Below are 16405 nucleotides of genomic sequence, written 5' to 3' on the forward strand. Positions count from 1 at the left end.
TTGTGATCGGAGAAATGACAAACAACAAGTGCTACTCTACACTGCTCAAAACTCGAATTTTAATCATCAGTGGCAAATCCTTTAAATATCAAAACAGTCTGTGAGTCAGAACAGCCGGCATTGTAGTCTACTCTCTAGACAGGATGGCTATTTAGAATTTGAATGAAAGGAAGCAAAATGAGAATTAATTTAAATTAGAAGAAATTCATATAACTAATTAAAAAGCAAAGTTTATCGAGACAAACTTTACATTTTGGATTGACAAAGCCTTGTTTGAAAATTTTGAAAAAGTTCAAAACTCAATAACAGCTCAATGAAAGAAAGATTTATGAAATGCCACCTGTTGAATTTCTTTTGAAATGCAATTCAGTAAATTCCTCATCCTGTCATTGCAATTGCAATTTACCGTGTGACCAATTAAATTCAAATTCAAACTCAATTTTAAGGGAGTATATATCATTCAAATCTAATTTTGCACAACCCTTCAGATAATACCATGTCACTGTAATCTTTGATTGGAAGAGCCATTGAGGTTTAACTGATTATTTAATTTCTGTGCCATGTTTTTATATGGGATTGACATACTAAATTACCTTATTTTCACAATATCTTGTGATTTCCTGCAGTACAAGATCATAGCAAATTGGAACGATTCGACATGGAAGACAGGAGAGCAGGTAGATGCTTCCTTTATGCTTCTGGTGGGGAAAATTTTATATCATACAGTGTCTTGAAGTGCCAAAAGTAGTATTTTACTTTTACATTTTAAAGCTTTTCATAGATAGGTTTTCACAATTACAGTATAAATGTAAGTCATCTACTGACATCGTACTGATACCTCCACAAAAATGAAAAGACATTTGTCAGTTAGTCTGAAAGACTCTGAGAAACAAGAAAAGATGGCTTCTAGCTCCACCCAGATTATTACTAGCCTATAAACAAAAAAAGTACACTGGTAAGGTATACAATTACAGAACAAAGTTTAGAGATTTCCTCTGATTGGCTTTGTTTACATTTTAAATGTTTAGGTTCTACATGTACCAGTAAAAGTATGGAAGGAATTCCCCCTCTCAGTAAGATACCACTTTAACTCCTTAGTAGATACTTGCATGTGTGTTTGTGATTTTCTACTGCATATATTTGTGATTTATTTAGTTCAATTTCAAGTTATGCATGTCCTGTTTTGCAGTGGAAGGAGAGCGTGGCAGTCAAAGAACAATACAAACTAGAGAAGAGGGTACTGCCACTGAGCAAGAGTTATCATCACTAGATACGTCATCACAGGTTTTGCAAAGACTAAGAAGATCAGAATTTGTAAGTTTAACACAAAGAGCTACACAGTCCCAACAGAGCCTTGAAGCAACCATGCAAAGCACTCAAGAAAAGAGACATGAGACTGTTGCTGCAGAGCAAGAGAGATCCTCATCAGCTGTACAACCACAGGTACAAGAGAGACCAGGAACATCACAATCAGATACAGCACGAACACTAGAGAGGCCAGAAGGCAGGAGGCAAAGGAGACAAGAAAAAAGAGAGAGAAAATGCCACATTTTGTAATTAAATATACTAATTACTACAGGTTTATTGTGATTAAACATTTGTATAGAATAGATCTTGACTAAATGGCCATATTTGGTCACAGTCACAGTTTTTCCTACATTTTAGATGTGTTATGGAGTGATCTGGAATCATTCTCATATTTGTGAAATCCAAAATAAAGTTGCTGTAAATGATTTTAGCCATGTTGCTAACTTAAATCATGTGCCTTTACAGAAAATAGTGTGTTTCCGATTAATTATGTTTTCTGATTTGGGGTTTGATAACATTTTAGGATTTAAAAAGATTTTGTTTTGCTCAGACTATACACACCACAATCGTTATAAATGTACGGATTCAGAAAACCACTGTAGTCTTCATATAGGACATTGTTAGCTATTTAGTTCACCCCCCAAAAAAATGTCACCATTCACTCACCATTGTGTTATTCTAAACCTGCATGACTTTTCTAAAACAAAAAATAATTTTTAAAACTGATTTTTAAATAAATTGTCAAGTGTTTTTTTTAACATTGCATCTTCAAAATTCATGAGATATGACTGTGAATTTAAGTAGAACAAAACATGAACACCTGTTCATTTACTCAATGTCTCTAGTTTCCTTTTTTTTTTTAAATTGCAGTGTGATTTATAAGAGAACACTGAAAAAAAGTCATCTGTCAGACTAAAGAATTAAAGAAAAAATGTGCATTATTTTCTACATATTCCTTCACCTTCCAAACATACACGTTCTCTGGGGTCAAATAATGTAACTGTGTGGCAACCACCTGGATGCTGTTCTCAATCACCCAAACCTGTAACATGCCACACATCTCATCATCAACATATTAGCATGCATAAAATCGCTGATTAAGGACCGTATTAATCAAATGCATGTTAGGATCGTATCTCTTCACAAACTCTAAATTCATATACACTACTCACAAAAAGTTAGGGATATATTCGACTTTCGGGTGAAATTTCAGAATGCACCTAAAATGCACTATAACCTTTAAAGGTGAACTTAATTTGACCTTCTCTAAACTTTTAAATGCACATGTCCAACTGTTCAATGTTTCAGTACTTATTGCATAGCATGCTGTTCTCTAACAAGGTAATTAACCGCAAAAATCACAACAAGTGTCTGATCCATGAATCAACCCCTAAATGTTCTGGTTCAATGACAATTTGTATTTAAACAGTCCTCTACACATCATGCTGTTCACATTTTGACATCATGAGACCAAGATGACACCTAAAAATTGATCAACATTGGAAGTTGCCACTGAGCTTAGAGTGTCACAGAGTGTCATCAGCAGGTTGCAACAGAGACACAGAGACTGGAAGAGTCACAGAAAGGCATAGAAGTGGATGTCCTTTGGCCACATCCCATGCTGATGACCGCTTCATTGTGAACAGTGCCCTGCGGAACCGGAAGATAAATGCCACTCAACACCAGGCACGTTTAAGGTAGGTGAGAGGCACCCGAGTGTCCCGTCAGACCATTCGAAACTGCTTACATCAGCATGGTCTGCGTGCTAGACGACCTGCAAGGGTACCTGACCACACCACCAGGCACAGGCGTCATCGTCTTGCATGGGCCAGGGAGCATTTGCGCTGGACGAGGAACCAGTGGGCCTCAGTGCTGTTCTCTGATGAAAGTCGATTCACATTGAGCAGAAATAATGGCCACCAACGCTGTTGGAGACCTCAAGGAGAACGCTATGCAGCAGCCACTGTTGTCACCAGACGAGCCTGGTGTTACAGTCTGGGCAGGTGTGTCTAATCAATACAGAACTGCCCTACACCTTGTGAATGATACTGTGACAAGCCAATACTACCTGAATAACATCATTAATCCAGTCTTTGTGCCTCTGCATGAGCAACACAGGCCTGATTTCATCTTCATGGATGACAATACCCCAGCTCATCGAGGTCGCATCATCAGGGAACGGCTGTTGGAGGCTGGGGTACCTCAAATGGAGTGGCCTGCACTATCTTCAGACCTGAATCCCATAGAAAACCTATGGAATCAGCTAAGTCGTCGTGTAGAGGGTCGTAACCTGGCACCCCAGAACCTCAATGACCTGAGGGCAGCCCTTCAAGAAGAGTGGAATGCCATGCCTCAGCAGACAATAAGTCGACTTGTGAACAGCATGAGATGTCGTTGTCAAGCTGTAATTGATGCTCAAGGACACATGACAAGTTATTGAGACATTGACATTTTTTGTTGTGGTATGCCCACCACTGTTGTTAGCTTTTGTTTCAATAAATTGTTTGAGATAAAGAAATGACCATTGCATGCTTCTACTTAAATGCCCTACTTTCATGATATAATATCACTGTAGCAAGAACCTTTTACATTTTCTATAAATTTAAACCGAAAGTCGAATATATCCCTAACTTTTTTTGAGTAGTGTATATTCTACAATCTAGGGCTAGGCTGTACGGTTTAACGAACATTTTTACAGATTCAAAAGTACTAAAGCTAAAAGAATTTAGGGAATGTCACGTGATCAGCCAAACCGAACTGACCCGTTCTAAAGAAATCTCACCTGACCAGTCTGAGAAAACCTTCGTCGCTTCTAACAGAAGGAAGGTACTGTAAGTCAATTTATTTATTTAATACGTTTAATACATGTTGTAAGATACAATTTGATCGTATATGTAGGCCTAAGTTGAATTATAACCACACTACGAATGTGTCTCTGATTTTTGCTCGTATGAACCGAAGTTTAAATATCTCTTTAAGTGGACCGGCATCTGAAACTAAAACTATTGTTTTTCAAAAAGTTATACATAACATTAGACCTCGTTCATGAATATAATAAGGGTAGGTTTTTTTTAGTCGTACATAAAAAGTCTATTTTCTTCGCCTTTTTAACATTTAATAGGCCTACCGCAGCTTCGTTATCATTATAACTAGAAAATTGTATCGGTAATTTATTATTATTATCATTATTATTATCATTATCATTCTCATTATTTAAAAAGGACGTAGTCTATATTCTACTGATTTCGTTTAAACGTATAGTTAAAATAGCAAGCTCCTTTCGTTTTTGATTTACCAGAGTTTGCCTGCTGTCTGTCCTGCCGGTAGGGAGCAGCAAAATGCCTAATTTAGTTTATTTGTACGAGTTTACAAATTTCCTTTATTTTTTATTTATATATATATATATATATATATATATATATGTGTGTGTGTGTGTGTGTGTGTGTGTGTGTGTGTGTTAACAACAACAATAATAATGTTTTGATTTAAAGTTGGTTTTAGACCAACAGATTAATATATTGTTTGATTTAATCTATAATTTGCAAGAATTTATGTGAATTTATGATTGAGCTTTTTTTTATATCTTCAGATAATAGCACCATATTTATATGTTTTATCAATGCGAAACTATTTAGTTAATATTAAAGTTCAAATGTTATATTTTATTTACATTTATTTATATAAGTTTAGAGGTTTGAATGCAACTGAAATGCATTGCAATTGATTTACTGCTCATCAGCTTAAGGTTTGATATAAGGACATATTCATGGACACGTTCATATTGTCATAGTTTGTTTTCTAGGCTTACAGTGGATTTTCCATCAGTGTCTCAGATGTGCAGAAATATTAAAAATGGTTGAAGCTAAAGTGTCAAAAACTAGTCAAGGCAAGTCAAAAGAAAAATTGTGTAACTCACTTCGGCTGAGTCTCACTGTACATAAAACACTATTACAGAAGTAACATATGACAGGTATATTTTTTTTTCAGTACTATTATTTTCTCTCTCTCTCTTTTCTTCAGAGTTGTCTGTTGTTTGCCAGTCTGACATTGTATTTTCCCATCCTGGAGATGATGTTGTTCTGTCGTGTCATCTTAAGCCGGCTATCAGTGCTGCTTCAATGGAAATTCAGTGGTGGCATAAGGAGGATCCAGTTTTCCATTATAAGAATGGACAGGTGACAATGAACATAGACTATGAGGGTCGAGTGAGTCTCCCATTGCAAGATCTACAAAATGGAAATGTGTCTTTGACTCTCCGAGACGTCAGGAGTTCACAGAAGGGCCTCTATATTTGTGAGGTCACCCATGAAAGTCAATCAATACAAGATACAGTTTTTCTCCATATCAGCTGTAAGTATTCAACTAAACAAGTTTCAAAGATAATCCATATTAGTCAAAACGACTTTAGTTTAAAGTTTGAAATAGTTCCTCTACCTCAGCTGGTGCTAGCAAATGGTCACTGGTTCGATTCCCTTGAAGCACAAGTACTTATAAAATACATAGTCAGGTCAGTTTTATTCATAGTTTTCCACAATGGGCATCGCTTCAAACATCTTTACAGAAAAATATTGCAGTAATAATATCTTACACTCTCTTAAGGTCCTCATTTAGCCATTGAAATAAAATTATGCATCACTTGAATGCACTGTAAGTTACTTTGGAAAAAATGAGTCTGTCATTTATGTTTTCATTTATGCATTTAGCAGACGCTTTTTCCAAAGCAATTAGTAAAAGAGCCATCAATATTTGTAATATAGAATGCCAGGTTTATTAGACTAGATGAGGAAGCAAGTTAAATAAGAGGAGAAATGCCAGTCACATATAAAATTGTGCCATATTTCAAAGTCTGCCTTTTGACAACAAGTTCCAACTTCGTAAATCAGACATTAAAATGGTCATAAAGTTATAGTTATAAGGAATGTTACTGTTATCCATGCTATTCACAATATATATGTTTCTCTCCCTCCAGCTGAAGCCTTTGGACTTGTCACTCCTATTGGAACGGTATCTGCTTACCCTGGATCAGACGTCATCTTACCTGCTCATCTCTCACCTGAAACCAGTGCTGTGCCCCTGGACATTAGATGGTTCAGAGGAACAGAGCTCATTTATCAGTATAACAACAGGCAGGAGAAAACAAACTATGAGAACCGAGCGAGTCTGTCCATCCAGGAGTTGGAGAGAAGTAATCTTGCTCTGACTTTGAGAAATTTTCAGCCAGCAGATTCAGGAGACTATACATGCAAAGTCTTTCACAATGGATGTCTGCAAACAGGAACAGTTCACCTGCAAGTGAGAGGTAAGATATTATAAAAACTATAAAAATTTCTGTAGTTTGTTCATGGAAAACACATCTGTACTTCTGTGTTATCTTTCATGTGTATATTTCATGAATGGCAGGTTAACATTACTGACATCTGAAATTTAAGAAAATGATGACCAAACTTTTAGTTTTGGGTGAACTAACCCTTATGAGTTTAATAACCAACAATTGTCCAAGATATTTGTCTTTATTTTTTAACAATGTATCTTTTTTATATATATTTTGTGAAATATTTTGATTGAAAGGTGTCTCTGTGCTATATTTATTTAAAACAAATGCCACTTGTTTTGATATTTTGATATATGATACAAAGACATATACATTGTAAATTGTGGCTTTGGTGTCCAAATACTTTTTGCTGTGACACATTTAAAAATCACCTTGATTTTTGGTTTATTTTAGAGATTCAGAGGTGTGATGATGCTAGATTCAGACATCTCCGCAGTGTGTTAAGACAAGTACAGAACGATATTCTGCTACAAAAAGCACAACTATTACAGGGAACCATAAATCTGCTTCAAGAAACACTTAATGAAGATGAAATGAGAGATAATGCCTTTGGTAAGTCTTAGAGACAATGAGAAGAAAAAAAGGCAGAAAGTAAATTGCATTTGATTAATACTGTTTATTATTTTAATTTTAGGCTCTGCTCCTAGACGTTCAAATAGTAAGGAAGGAATTCCTCCTCTCAGTAAGATATCAATTTAAATATGTGTGTGTGTGTGTGTGTGTGTTTCTAATCTGAAAGTTTGCAGATGATCAGAGAATACTTATAACTGTACTTATGTAACTGTAACTAATGAAATGAGTTATTGGTGTGATTTAATTTTAGTTGTATGTAAATTTGCAATCCATCAAAAAACATGTTATATTAATATTTTTAGTAACATTTTAAATAGCAATTTTATTTTTATCTTATGATTGCCTGCAGTGGGAGACGATGGCATGCACCAGACACACACAATGGAGGCGGGCAGACATGTTTTTTTAGAGCGAAATTTCGATATGCACATTACCAGCAGAACACATTCAAGTGCACCAAACAGTAAGTGTCATAAGTGGGTAGATAAGATGTATGCAATTGCTGATTACCTAGAGATTTAAAGTTTATTTTTAAACTTTACATGAAAAAAAGATTTGTATTTAATCTGTGCACTAGAAAGCAGATTCTGTGTATTTTGTTATTCATAATGTCTCGTTGTCCACAGTAAAGACAGGTAGTTCCTGTTTGCTTGTTTTTTTATGTCTATTATAGATGGAGGGCTGACTTACAGTACCATTACAGCTGCATTTGTTTTGTGATTTTGGTTAGTTTAATGTTATGCATGTCCTGTTTCTTTGCTTGTGTCAATATCACAGTGGCTAGACATGATGGTGATCAAAACAGAAGACGAACAAGTGAAGGGAATATTACCACTCAGCAAGAGCTGTCACGGCTAATTGTACAAACACAGAATCTGCTAAGAGATATAAGAGGAGAATCAACCATTGTCCCTACAAGTGCTAGGACACATGGACAGGAGAACCCTGGAACATCAATACAAAGTATTGCCACAAAGAAAGAGAGATCCTCCTCGGCTGTACAATCACAGGTACAAGAAAGAGAAAGACCATCAGAATCAGTCATGACACTAGCTGGAGAATTAACACGAACATCAGAGAGGCCAGAAGACAGAAGGCAAAGGACTCGACAGAGGCATCAAAGCATACAGAACATGTGCCAGATTATGTAATTATTAATCACAAAGTAGGAGATATACAAGTATTACTAGTCTATTGGGGTTAAGCATGTTTATAGGACAATCTTAATATCTTTGTATATTTAACTGCATATTTAATGACTGTGTCATGAGTTGAATTACTGAAATAAATGAAATTTTCCACGACATTCTAATTTATTGAGATGCACCTGTATTTTGTGAAATATTTTGATTGAAAGGTGTCGCTGTGCTATATTTATTTAAAACAAATGCCACTTGTTTTGATATTTTGATATATGATACAAAGACATATACATTGTAAATTGTGGCTTTGGTGTCCAAATACTTTTTGCTGTGACACATTTAAAAATCACCTTGATTTTTGGTTTATTTTAGAGATTCAGAGGTGTGATGATGCTAGATTCAGACATCTCCGCAGTGTGTTAAGACAAGTACAGAACGATATTCTGCTACAAAAAGCACAACTATTACAGGGAACCATAAATCTGCTTCAAGAAACACTTAATGAAGATGAAATGAGAGATAATGCCTTTGGTAAGTCTTAGAGACAATGAGAAGAAAAAAAGGCAGAAAGTAAATTGCATTTGATTAATACTGTTTATTATTTTAATTTTAGGCTCTGCTCCTAGACGTTCAAATAGTAAGGAAGGAATTCCTCCTCTCAGTAAGATATCAATTTAAATATGTGTGTGTGTGTGTGTGTGTGTTTCTAATCTGAAAGTTTGCAGATGATCAGAGAATACTTATAACTGTACTTATGTAACTGTAACTAATGAAATGAGTTATTGGTGTGATTTAATTTTAGTTGTATGTAAATTTGCAATCCATCAAAAAACATGTTATATTAATATTTTTAGTAACATTTTAAATAGCAATTTTATTTTTATCTTATGATTGCCTGCAGTGGGAGACGATGGCATGCACCAGACACACACAATGGAGGCGGGCAGACATGTTTTTTTAGAGCGAAATTTCGATATGCACATTACCAGCAGAACACATTCAAGTGCACCAAACAGTAAGTGTCATAAGTGGGTAGATAAGATGTATGCAATTGCTGATTACCTAGAGATTTAAAGTTTATTTTTAAACTTTACATGAAAAAAAGATTTGTATTTAATCTGTGCACTAGAAAGCAGATTCTGTGTATTTTGTTATTCATAATGTCTCGTTGTCCACAGTAAAGACAGGTAGTTCCTGTTTGCTTGTTTTTTTATGTCTATTATAGATGGAGGGCTGACTTACAGTACCATTACAGCTGCATTTGTTTTGTGATTTTGGTTAGTTTAATGTTATGCATGTCCTGTTTCTTTGCTTGTGTCAATATCACAGTGGCTAGACATGATGGTGATCAAAACAGAAGACGAACAAGTGAAGGGAATATTACCACTCAGCAAGAGCTGTCACGGCTAATTGTACAAACACAGAATCTGCTAAGAGATATAAGAGGAGAATCAACCATTGTCCCTACAAGTGCTAGGACACATGGACAGGAGAACCCTGGAACATCAATACAAAGTATTGCCACAAAGAAAGAGAGATCCTCCTCGGCTGTACAATCACAGGTACAAGAAAGAGAAAGACCATCAGAATCAGTCATGACACTAGCTGGAGAATTAACACGAACATCAGAGAGGCCAGAAGACAGAAGGCAAAGGACTCGACAGAGGCATCAAAGCATACAGAACATGTGCCAGATTATGTAATTATTAATCACAAAGTAGGAGATATACAAGTATTACTAGTCTATTGGGGTTAAGCATGTTTATAGGACAATCTTAATATCTTTGTATATTTAACTGCATATTTAATGACTGTGTCATGTTGGAGTAGACTGGAATCAATCACAATTTTTTGTGAAATCCCAAAAACCACACACTCTCACTCCAATACCCTGCTCTCCAAAAACAAACATCCAAAAGCTATTTCTGTTGTATCCAGAAGCCTGTATAAAGGACAGGCTCACACCAATGTACAATAACTGTATCAATAAAGATATAGTTTTAAAAATTGTTCCAAATTTAAAAGAATATCAGAGTCCACACCACAACTAAAACGATAACGGCACAGAGGAACAATATTGTTGAAATCACTTTCATAACAATCTTTTCCAGCTGATGAACGATAAACACATTGACAGGCAATCAGAATCCACCTGACTTTAAAGAGCTCGAGCATTTCAAGTTGCAGACGACAAAACTCCAGTGCGCACTTATAATAAACAGTTATCATGTTGGTGTGGACGCTAATGTAGTTATTGTTATAGTTATCTTAGCCATCATAAAACTCTAATAGCGATTCTGTGATGTCAGAAAAATTAATTGGACATTTTATAATCGCTTGAAGATTGTAGTTGTAAGTGGGAGGGAAAGTTATTGTGGTTTAAAATTAAAGGCACATGGGTTTAAAAAATAATGATGTGTACTTTATAATAAACACTGCAATATTCCATAAAAATAACAAGAATGGTCAACCTTGATTTCATGATGACTTTAAAAACATGGTTGCGTCAAAATTCAGACCTGACTTAAATTTGATGTAGATATTATTGTTAGGCTTTTTTTTTATATATATATATATATATATATATAGTAGGCCTAGATTATTAATAAATTATTAATATGTATATTTAAAAAAATACAGAAAAGTAGAGTATAAAAAATGAAAATAAATGCATTTTCCCAGACCAAAACAAGTCTAGTTTTTTTTATACGCATAAAAATATTTCATATTATTACAGTCTGTGACCGTCAGTTGCTTTCTTTACACCTTTTTGTATGAAGCGCCGACCGCGCCACGTCACAATCACCTACCGAACTCGCGTGAGTCCTCCCACCGCCCACGTGTGACATCCGAAAGAATAAAAAATGAAATAAATAATTAAATGAGCGAGGTGCAGTTCCGCCAGGAGCCGTGATTGTGTGTGCGCGCGTGAATGTGTGTGTGGCGTCTGTCTGAAACATGAACCGCTTGCGTTAGACATCAGGAGGGCGATTCAAAACGGGGGAAATATCAGCACCACCATCCTCATCCTCATCTTCATCATCCTTCTGTTCCGCGCAGAAAACCTGTGCGCGCGCCAGCCAAATTAAATTAGGGTGGTGAAATCATTTGTGCGAGCTGCCTATGAAGGGGAGGAAGGTGTGACACACACACTAGTGTTAATTCTCTTACTTACTACTCTCTTAATTATCAGCCGTGCGAAACTGGAGCATACATGTCGTGATCTGAGAAAAGCATCGGGTTATTCTTATGGATTAACATATGATCTGAATTCAACCCAGGTCAAGTGAGTATCCTGCTCAGTATAGATGTCTACACTGTGTCTGTATAGTGCACTAGATGTCTGTATATTTTGTGTGTGATATTTGTTGCATGCATTTTTCTGTTATTGGATTAAATAAACTCTCTTTCTGTCTATGTATCATATGTTTCCAGTGTTTAATGGATGAGTTCTGGTAAACTAGGGCGAGCATTTCTTTCACAACATTCAACAAGTATTGCTTTGTGCTGCTTTAATGCTGGTGCGTTCGTGGTGACATGCATTGATTCTTACACCAGCATTCATGTGGAATAGCACCAGCAGCATTCGTGCAGGATGTCAGGTGTGTGAAATGAGATGCAGAACACACTACATACATGTCCACATGTTTTGCACGGTCTGTTTGAGCGTATATATCCACACACAGCCAGATTTATGCGGATTCAAAGGTGGAATATGATGGCTCGGGATCATTTTCACATTTTGGCCCTAGTGTAAGGCAGTCAACCATGGATAACTAGTGCCATGTCTTTCCTGCAGGGATGAGTAATCCGGGAGAGACGGAGACAGAGAGAGAAACAGACAACAGAGCAGAGCTTGTGTGAACTCGTGAAATAAAAGCATGGAAGAAGGCTGAAATGGGAGACATCAGGTTTTATTTATATACGGTGAAAAAATAATTAAAGAGCCGTCTATGGATGTTGAACTCGGTGAGCAGTGATCTGGTATGATTGCTGTAGAAACCGAAAAGCCAGTCGATAATTGAAAGATCTGACACATGCTGCTGATTTAAATTCATAGTTATGCAAAATACATCCTTATTCCTCAAATTTTAGACAGAAGCAGCACTTACTCTTAAATAAAATCACACACTGAGCTAATAGGAACATGTGTTATTAGAACGTCCGCTAGTTTTTATTAATACATTTCTACTTCAGGTTAATGTGCTTGTTTAATGATAGGTACGGTTTCAGATGTTAGAATTATCCTTGATTGAATTAAAGTAGGTTAATAAGGACTTGATGTGATTGATGAAGCTTAAGTATTTCAATATTATCCCCTATTTTCTCTGACTTTTATCTGTTCTTCTGTAAACAAACAGTCAAAAAGGACACAAAATAATTTGGCTTTCAAGTTTAAGTCTGTTTGGACTGTGAGATTGAATTGCTATAACGGTCGGCAAGATTTTGATAATTTTTTTGAACGAGTCTTTTCTGCTCACCAAGGCTGCATTTATTTAATCAAATATGCAGAAAAATTGTGAAATATTATTACAATTTAAAATAACTGCTTTCTCTTTGAATTTATTGTAAAATATATTTTAATCCTATTAATCCAAGCTGAATTTTCAGCATCATTACTCCAGTGTTCAGTGTCACATGATCCTTCAGAAATCATTCTATGCTGATTTGCTGCTCGAGAAACATTTCTTATTACTATCAATGTTTTTCAAGAATCTTTGATGAACAAAGTAAAAAATTTTTTTTTTTTTTTAAAGTCAGCATTTATTTGAAATCTTTTGTAACATTATGAATATCTTTTGTCACTTTTGATCAATTTAGTGGGTCCTTGCTCATTCTTTTAAATCTTACTGACCCCAAACTTTTGTATTATCAGACACAATTCAGTGCTTATCTTTTTTCTCCCTCTGCTTTCATGTCCTCTTTTATGTTCTCATATTAGCACAAGACTCTTTTTCGGTTTCGTTTCCCCTCTATCTTTTTCTGTAGTTATATTTTTTTATGTTTTTTTTTCCTGAAGCAACATATCAGATCTATATACTTTTTGAAGTATTAGCTCCATATTGTAAAATATATTAAAATACAGATTTTAAGGCAGATTGATCCATAGACAGTGTGAAGTTTATGTACTGTAGATGGCAGTGAAATACATGTTGTAATGCTGAAATTAAGTAGTACGGGTATTTTTTTTCTATCAGAATTGGGTGTTTTTTAGCATTTTGTTATTATTATTTTTTTATTTAGCAGCATTTAATCCACATTAAAACTGTTGAATGTTTTTTATCTCCTAAGTTTCTATTATAGCATGTTTCCAGTAGTTAAAGAACCTTGTCCCATACAGTTAAACAGCTGTAGTTGCAATATTTCAGTCAGGACAGTCCTTGTGAAGTTGTGTCTGTTGACTATCACATGATGATGTCATTGTGCTCATCTCTGTGCTCTAATAGTTTCTCTGTCTCTCTCTTTGCTGTAATTGCTGTTAAACCTGAGAAAGAGCTGAGCTCTCAGATGCAGAGGTGAGGAAGGGGTTAAGCTCGCTGCATGTGAGACGAAACACTTCCCTCACTTAGCAACTTTGACCTCTCACTCAATTCATATTTCTCGTAAGCCCTTACATTTCTCAGTCTGGTTATGCAGTTTTGTACACAGCGTCTGTTTGCCACTGACGGACAGAAGTATGACACTTCAAATACTCCAGTTGTAGTTGCAGTAACTTGTGTAAATTATATTTCTCTATTTTTTTAACAAGGATTTAAATTTAAATTGGTAGCAAAAATTTTAACACTTATTTTTTTATGTTATAATTTATTTAGGATTATTATTCTTTTCCCAATCACACAAAATATGTAATTTAAATTTTTGTAATTACCAGAGCATAATTAGATTTTTATTTTTTATTTTACCTTTTAATTTTTGTTACTTTGTATTTTATATTTATTCTTCTTCTCTCAACCAGACAAAATATTAAAATTCACTTTTTTTGATAACCAGAGCATATTTAGATATTTTTGTTCTTTTTTTTTTTAAATATATTTTACATTTAATTTTTTTGCTACCTTGTGTTTATTTAGGATTATTATTTCTCTGTCAACCACAAAAATATTTAAATTCTTTTTTCATGATTACCAAAGCATATTAAATTTTTTTCCTTTTTTTAAATTATTTTACATTCCATTTTTATTATATATTATTTTATTTTTTTTAGGATTACTATTCTCTCAACCACACAAAATGTTTAAATTTAGTTTTTATGCTTACTATAATTTGTTCCCCCCCCCTTTTTGATTATTTTAAAATGTAATCTATTGATAATTTATCTAAACTTTATATCTTACTAATAATTCTTGCATTTCAGAATAGAATTGTTTTGGTTTCCTTGTAATTAAATATGGAATTCCGTTCCTTCTTTGATTTTCCATTATTATCCCGTTTTATATATTTTCCTGCATTCTTTTGTTGTTTTCCATTTGACCCTTTTCTGACCAGAGGCTTTCTAATTTGTGAGTCCTGTATTTTAAAAGCATTACTTCTAGTCCAGCATCTCTAATATCTCATACACAGGTTAGTGTGCAGCACACGTTTCCAAAAAGAGGAAGGCTCTCTGCTGGCAGCCAGTATAGTGCGCTCTTTTGTTTGGAATATAATGGGCTGCTATTTGTGCTCACAGGTAGCTCAGAATGATAGTTTGCCCTTAAGGAAGGAAACACTTTTCTACACAGCTGCTGAAGCAGACAATATGGAGTCTTTCCACTGCAGTCTGTAGCGCTGAATGAAAATGTGAGACGTGCACACACACAATCAGAGTCTGAGATGTGTTCACAGCTGCAGAAATAGACACAGCACCAGTGCATCACGTGACGCTTCTGTCTATCCGAGAGGATTTTTGTGATGTGAATGCGTTTCTTTTTGGGTTTTATTGCTGAAGTATTTTGGTGTCAATAAATACCCCATGCATGCAAGAGATAAGACCTTTAGCTGGAAGGAAAAAGATCCTTTTATATATCTCTCTCTCTATCTGCCCATTCATGCAATATTTCTTTCTGCATCAGTGGATCTGATGTTTTGACCTTTGAAGGAGGGAGAGAGCGAGAGGAAGACGTGGGACGTGTGTGTTTTTGATGAATGTCTCGATAGAATGGTTGAAATTGTTGGCGTACAGATCAGATGTGTTTGGAGAGGGACGCGTGCGGTGTGAGGTGCGGGACAGTGTGTGTGTGTGTGTGTCACTGCAAAGGGGAGGCGACTGCAGCACTCTGCATCGCTGCACTTCCCTTCATGGCCTGATGGGGCTCCACTGCACCAAACAGAGACGTGAGAGGGGCTGCCAGACTTTTTAGAGATGATGGGGAAGAGATCAGGAACTACTGTGGTGGAGGGATACATATCATGCAACTTATATTCACATCTGCTTTCTCTCTTTTTCTGTTCCTTTTTTTTCATGACCTCTGCTTTTCGTCCTTTTTGCCCTGCTGAAAAAAGAAAGGCATCTTAAACCAACCTAAACTGGTTTGTTGGTCTCCCAGCCTGGTCAGGCTAATCTGTTGGTGGTTTTAACAAGGTTTTTGCCTGGTCAGGCTTGGGAGAATAACTCAAACCAACTAAGACCAGCTTTTTAAATCATTTACTCACCCTCCTGTCGTTCCATATGACTTACTTTCTTCTGTGGAATTATATATATATATATTAGGGCTGGGTTTTGACACAAATTTCACGAATCGATTCGATTCTCATTCACAAGCTTTCGATTCGATTACCGATTCGAATCAATATCGATTATTTTGGATATATATCAGGTACAGTAGGCTACATGCCAACCAATCTCAAGGAAAAAAAATCTCTCAACTAATGCTGTAAAATATATATGTGAGTCAGTTGCTACTACATTATAATATTGAATGTTAAAATTTACTGATTTGTGCTGTACAACGGCTTAGATTGCACTTAATGAAGTTTTTATAATTGGGTTACAATTCCTTCAGTTAGTTTTTTGGAAATATACACATTTAAATAGTGGCTGTCATAAAAACTTGGACGGATTTATTCAAACATA

At 35.4% G+C, this 16405-nt stretch overlaps 2 protein-coding genes and 1 pseudogene across 2 annotated transcripts in view; all 3 read left to right on the plus strand.

Moving 5' to 3' along the window:
* LOC107717511 (uncharacterized) overlaps positions 1–1867 on the plus strand; it is a 4793-nt gene extending 2926 nt beyond the window's left edge. The window contains exons 6-8 of the mRNA XM_016524283.1: positions 627–677; positions 1029–1073; positions 1190–1867. Of these exons, the coding sequence (XP_016379769.1) occupies positions 627–677; positions 1029–1073; positions 1190–1557 (464 nt within the window). The 3' untranslated portion in view covers positions 1558–1867. The remainder of the gene's footprint in view (positions 1–626; positions 678–1028; positions 1074–1189) is intronic.
* Positions 1868–5271: 3404 nt separating this feature from the next.
* On the plus strand, positions 5272–8471 carry LOC107718123 (uncharacterized). The gene is made up of 7 exons (XM_016525089.1): positions 5272–5278; positions 5329–5658; positions 6278–6607; positions 7034–7192; positions 7275–7322; positions 7563–7676; positions 7991–8471. Exons 1-7 carry the CDS (start codon positions 5272–5274, stop codon positions 8362–8364), a joined length of 1362 nt encoding a protein of 453 aa, XP_016380575.1. The 3' UTR covers positions 8365–8471.
* Positions 8472–11071: 2600 nt separating this feature from the next.
* LOC107718127 (potassium voltage-gated channel subfamily C member 1-like) overlaps positions 11072–16405 on the plus strand; it is a 60119-nt pseudogene continuing 54785 nt past the window's right edge.

The sequence above is a fragment of the Sinocyclocheilus rhinocerous genome, unplaced genomic scaffold (assembly GCF_001515625.1).
Source record: "Sinocyclocheilus rhinocerous isolate Xijiao unplaced genomic scaffold, SAMN03320098_v1.1 scaffold1694, whole genome shotgun sequence".
Classification (NCBI taxonomy): domain Eukaryota; kingdom Metazoa; phylum Chordata; class Actinopteri; order Cypriniformes; family Cyprinidae; genus Sinocyclocheilus; species Sinocyclocheilus rhinocerous.

Bases quoted from the DNA above. Each gene is read 5' to 3' on its own strand.
- LOC107718123 (XM_016525089.1), top strand. The intron at 7,323-7,562 runs GTAAGATATCAA...GATTGCCTGCAG, and splicing joins GGAAGGAATTCCTCCTCTCA to TGGGAGACGATGGCATGCAC. The intron at 7,677-7,990 runs GTAAGTGTCATA...TCAATATCACAG, and splicing joins ACATTCAAGTGCACCAAACA to TGGCTAGACATGATGGTGAT.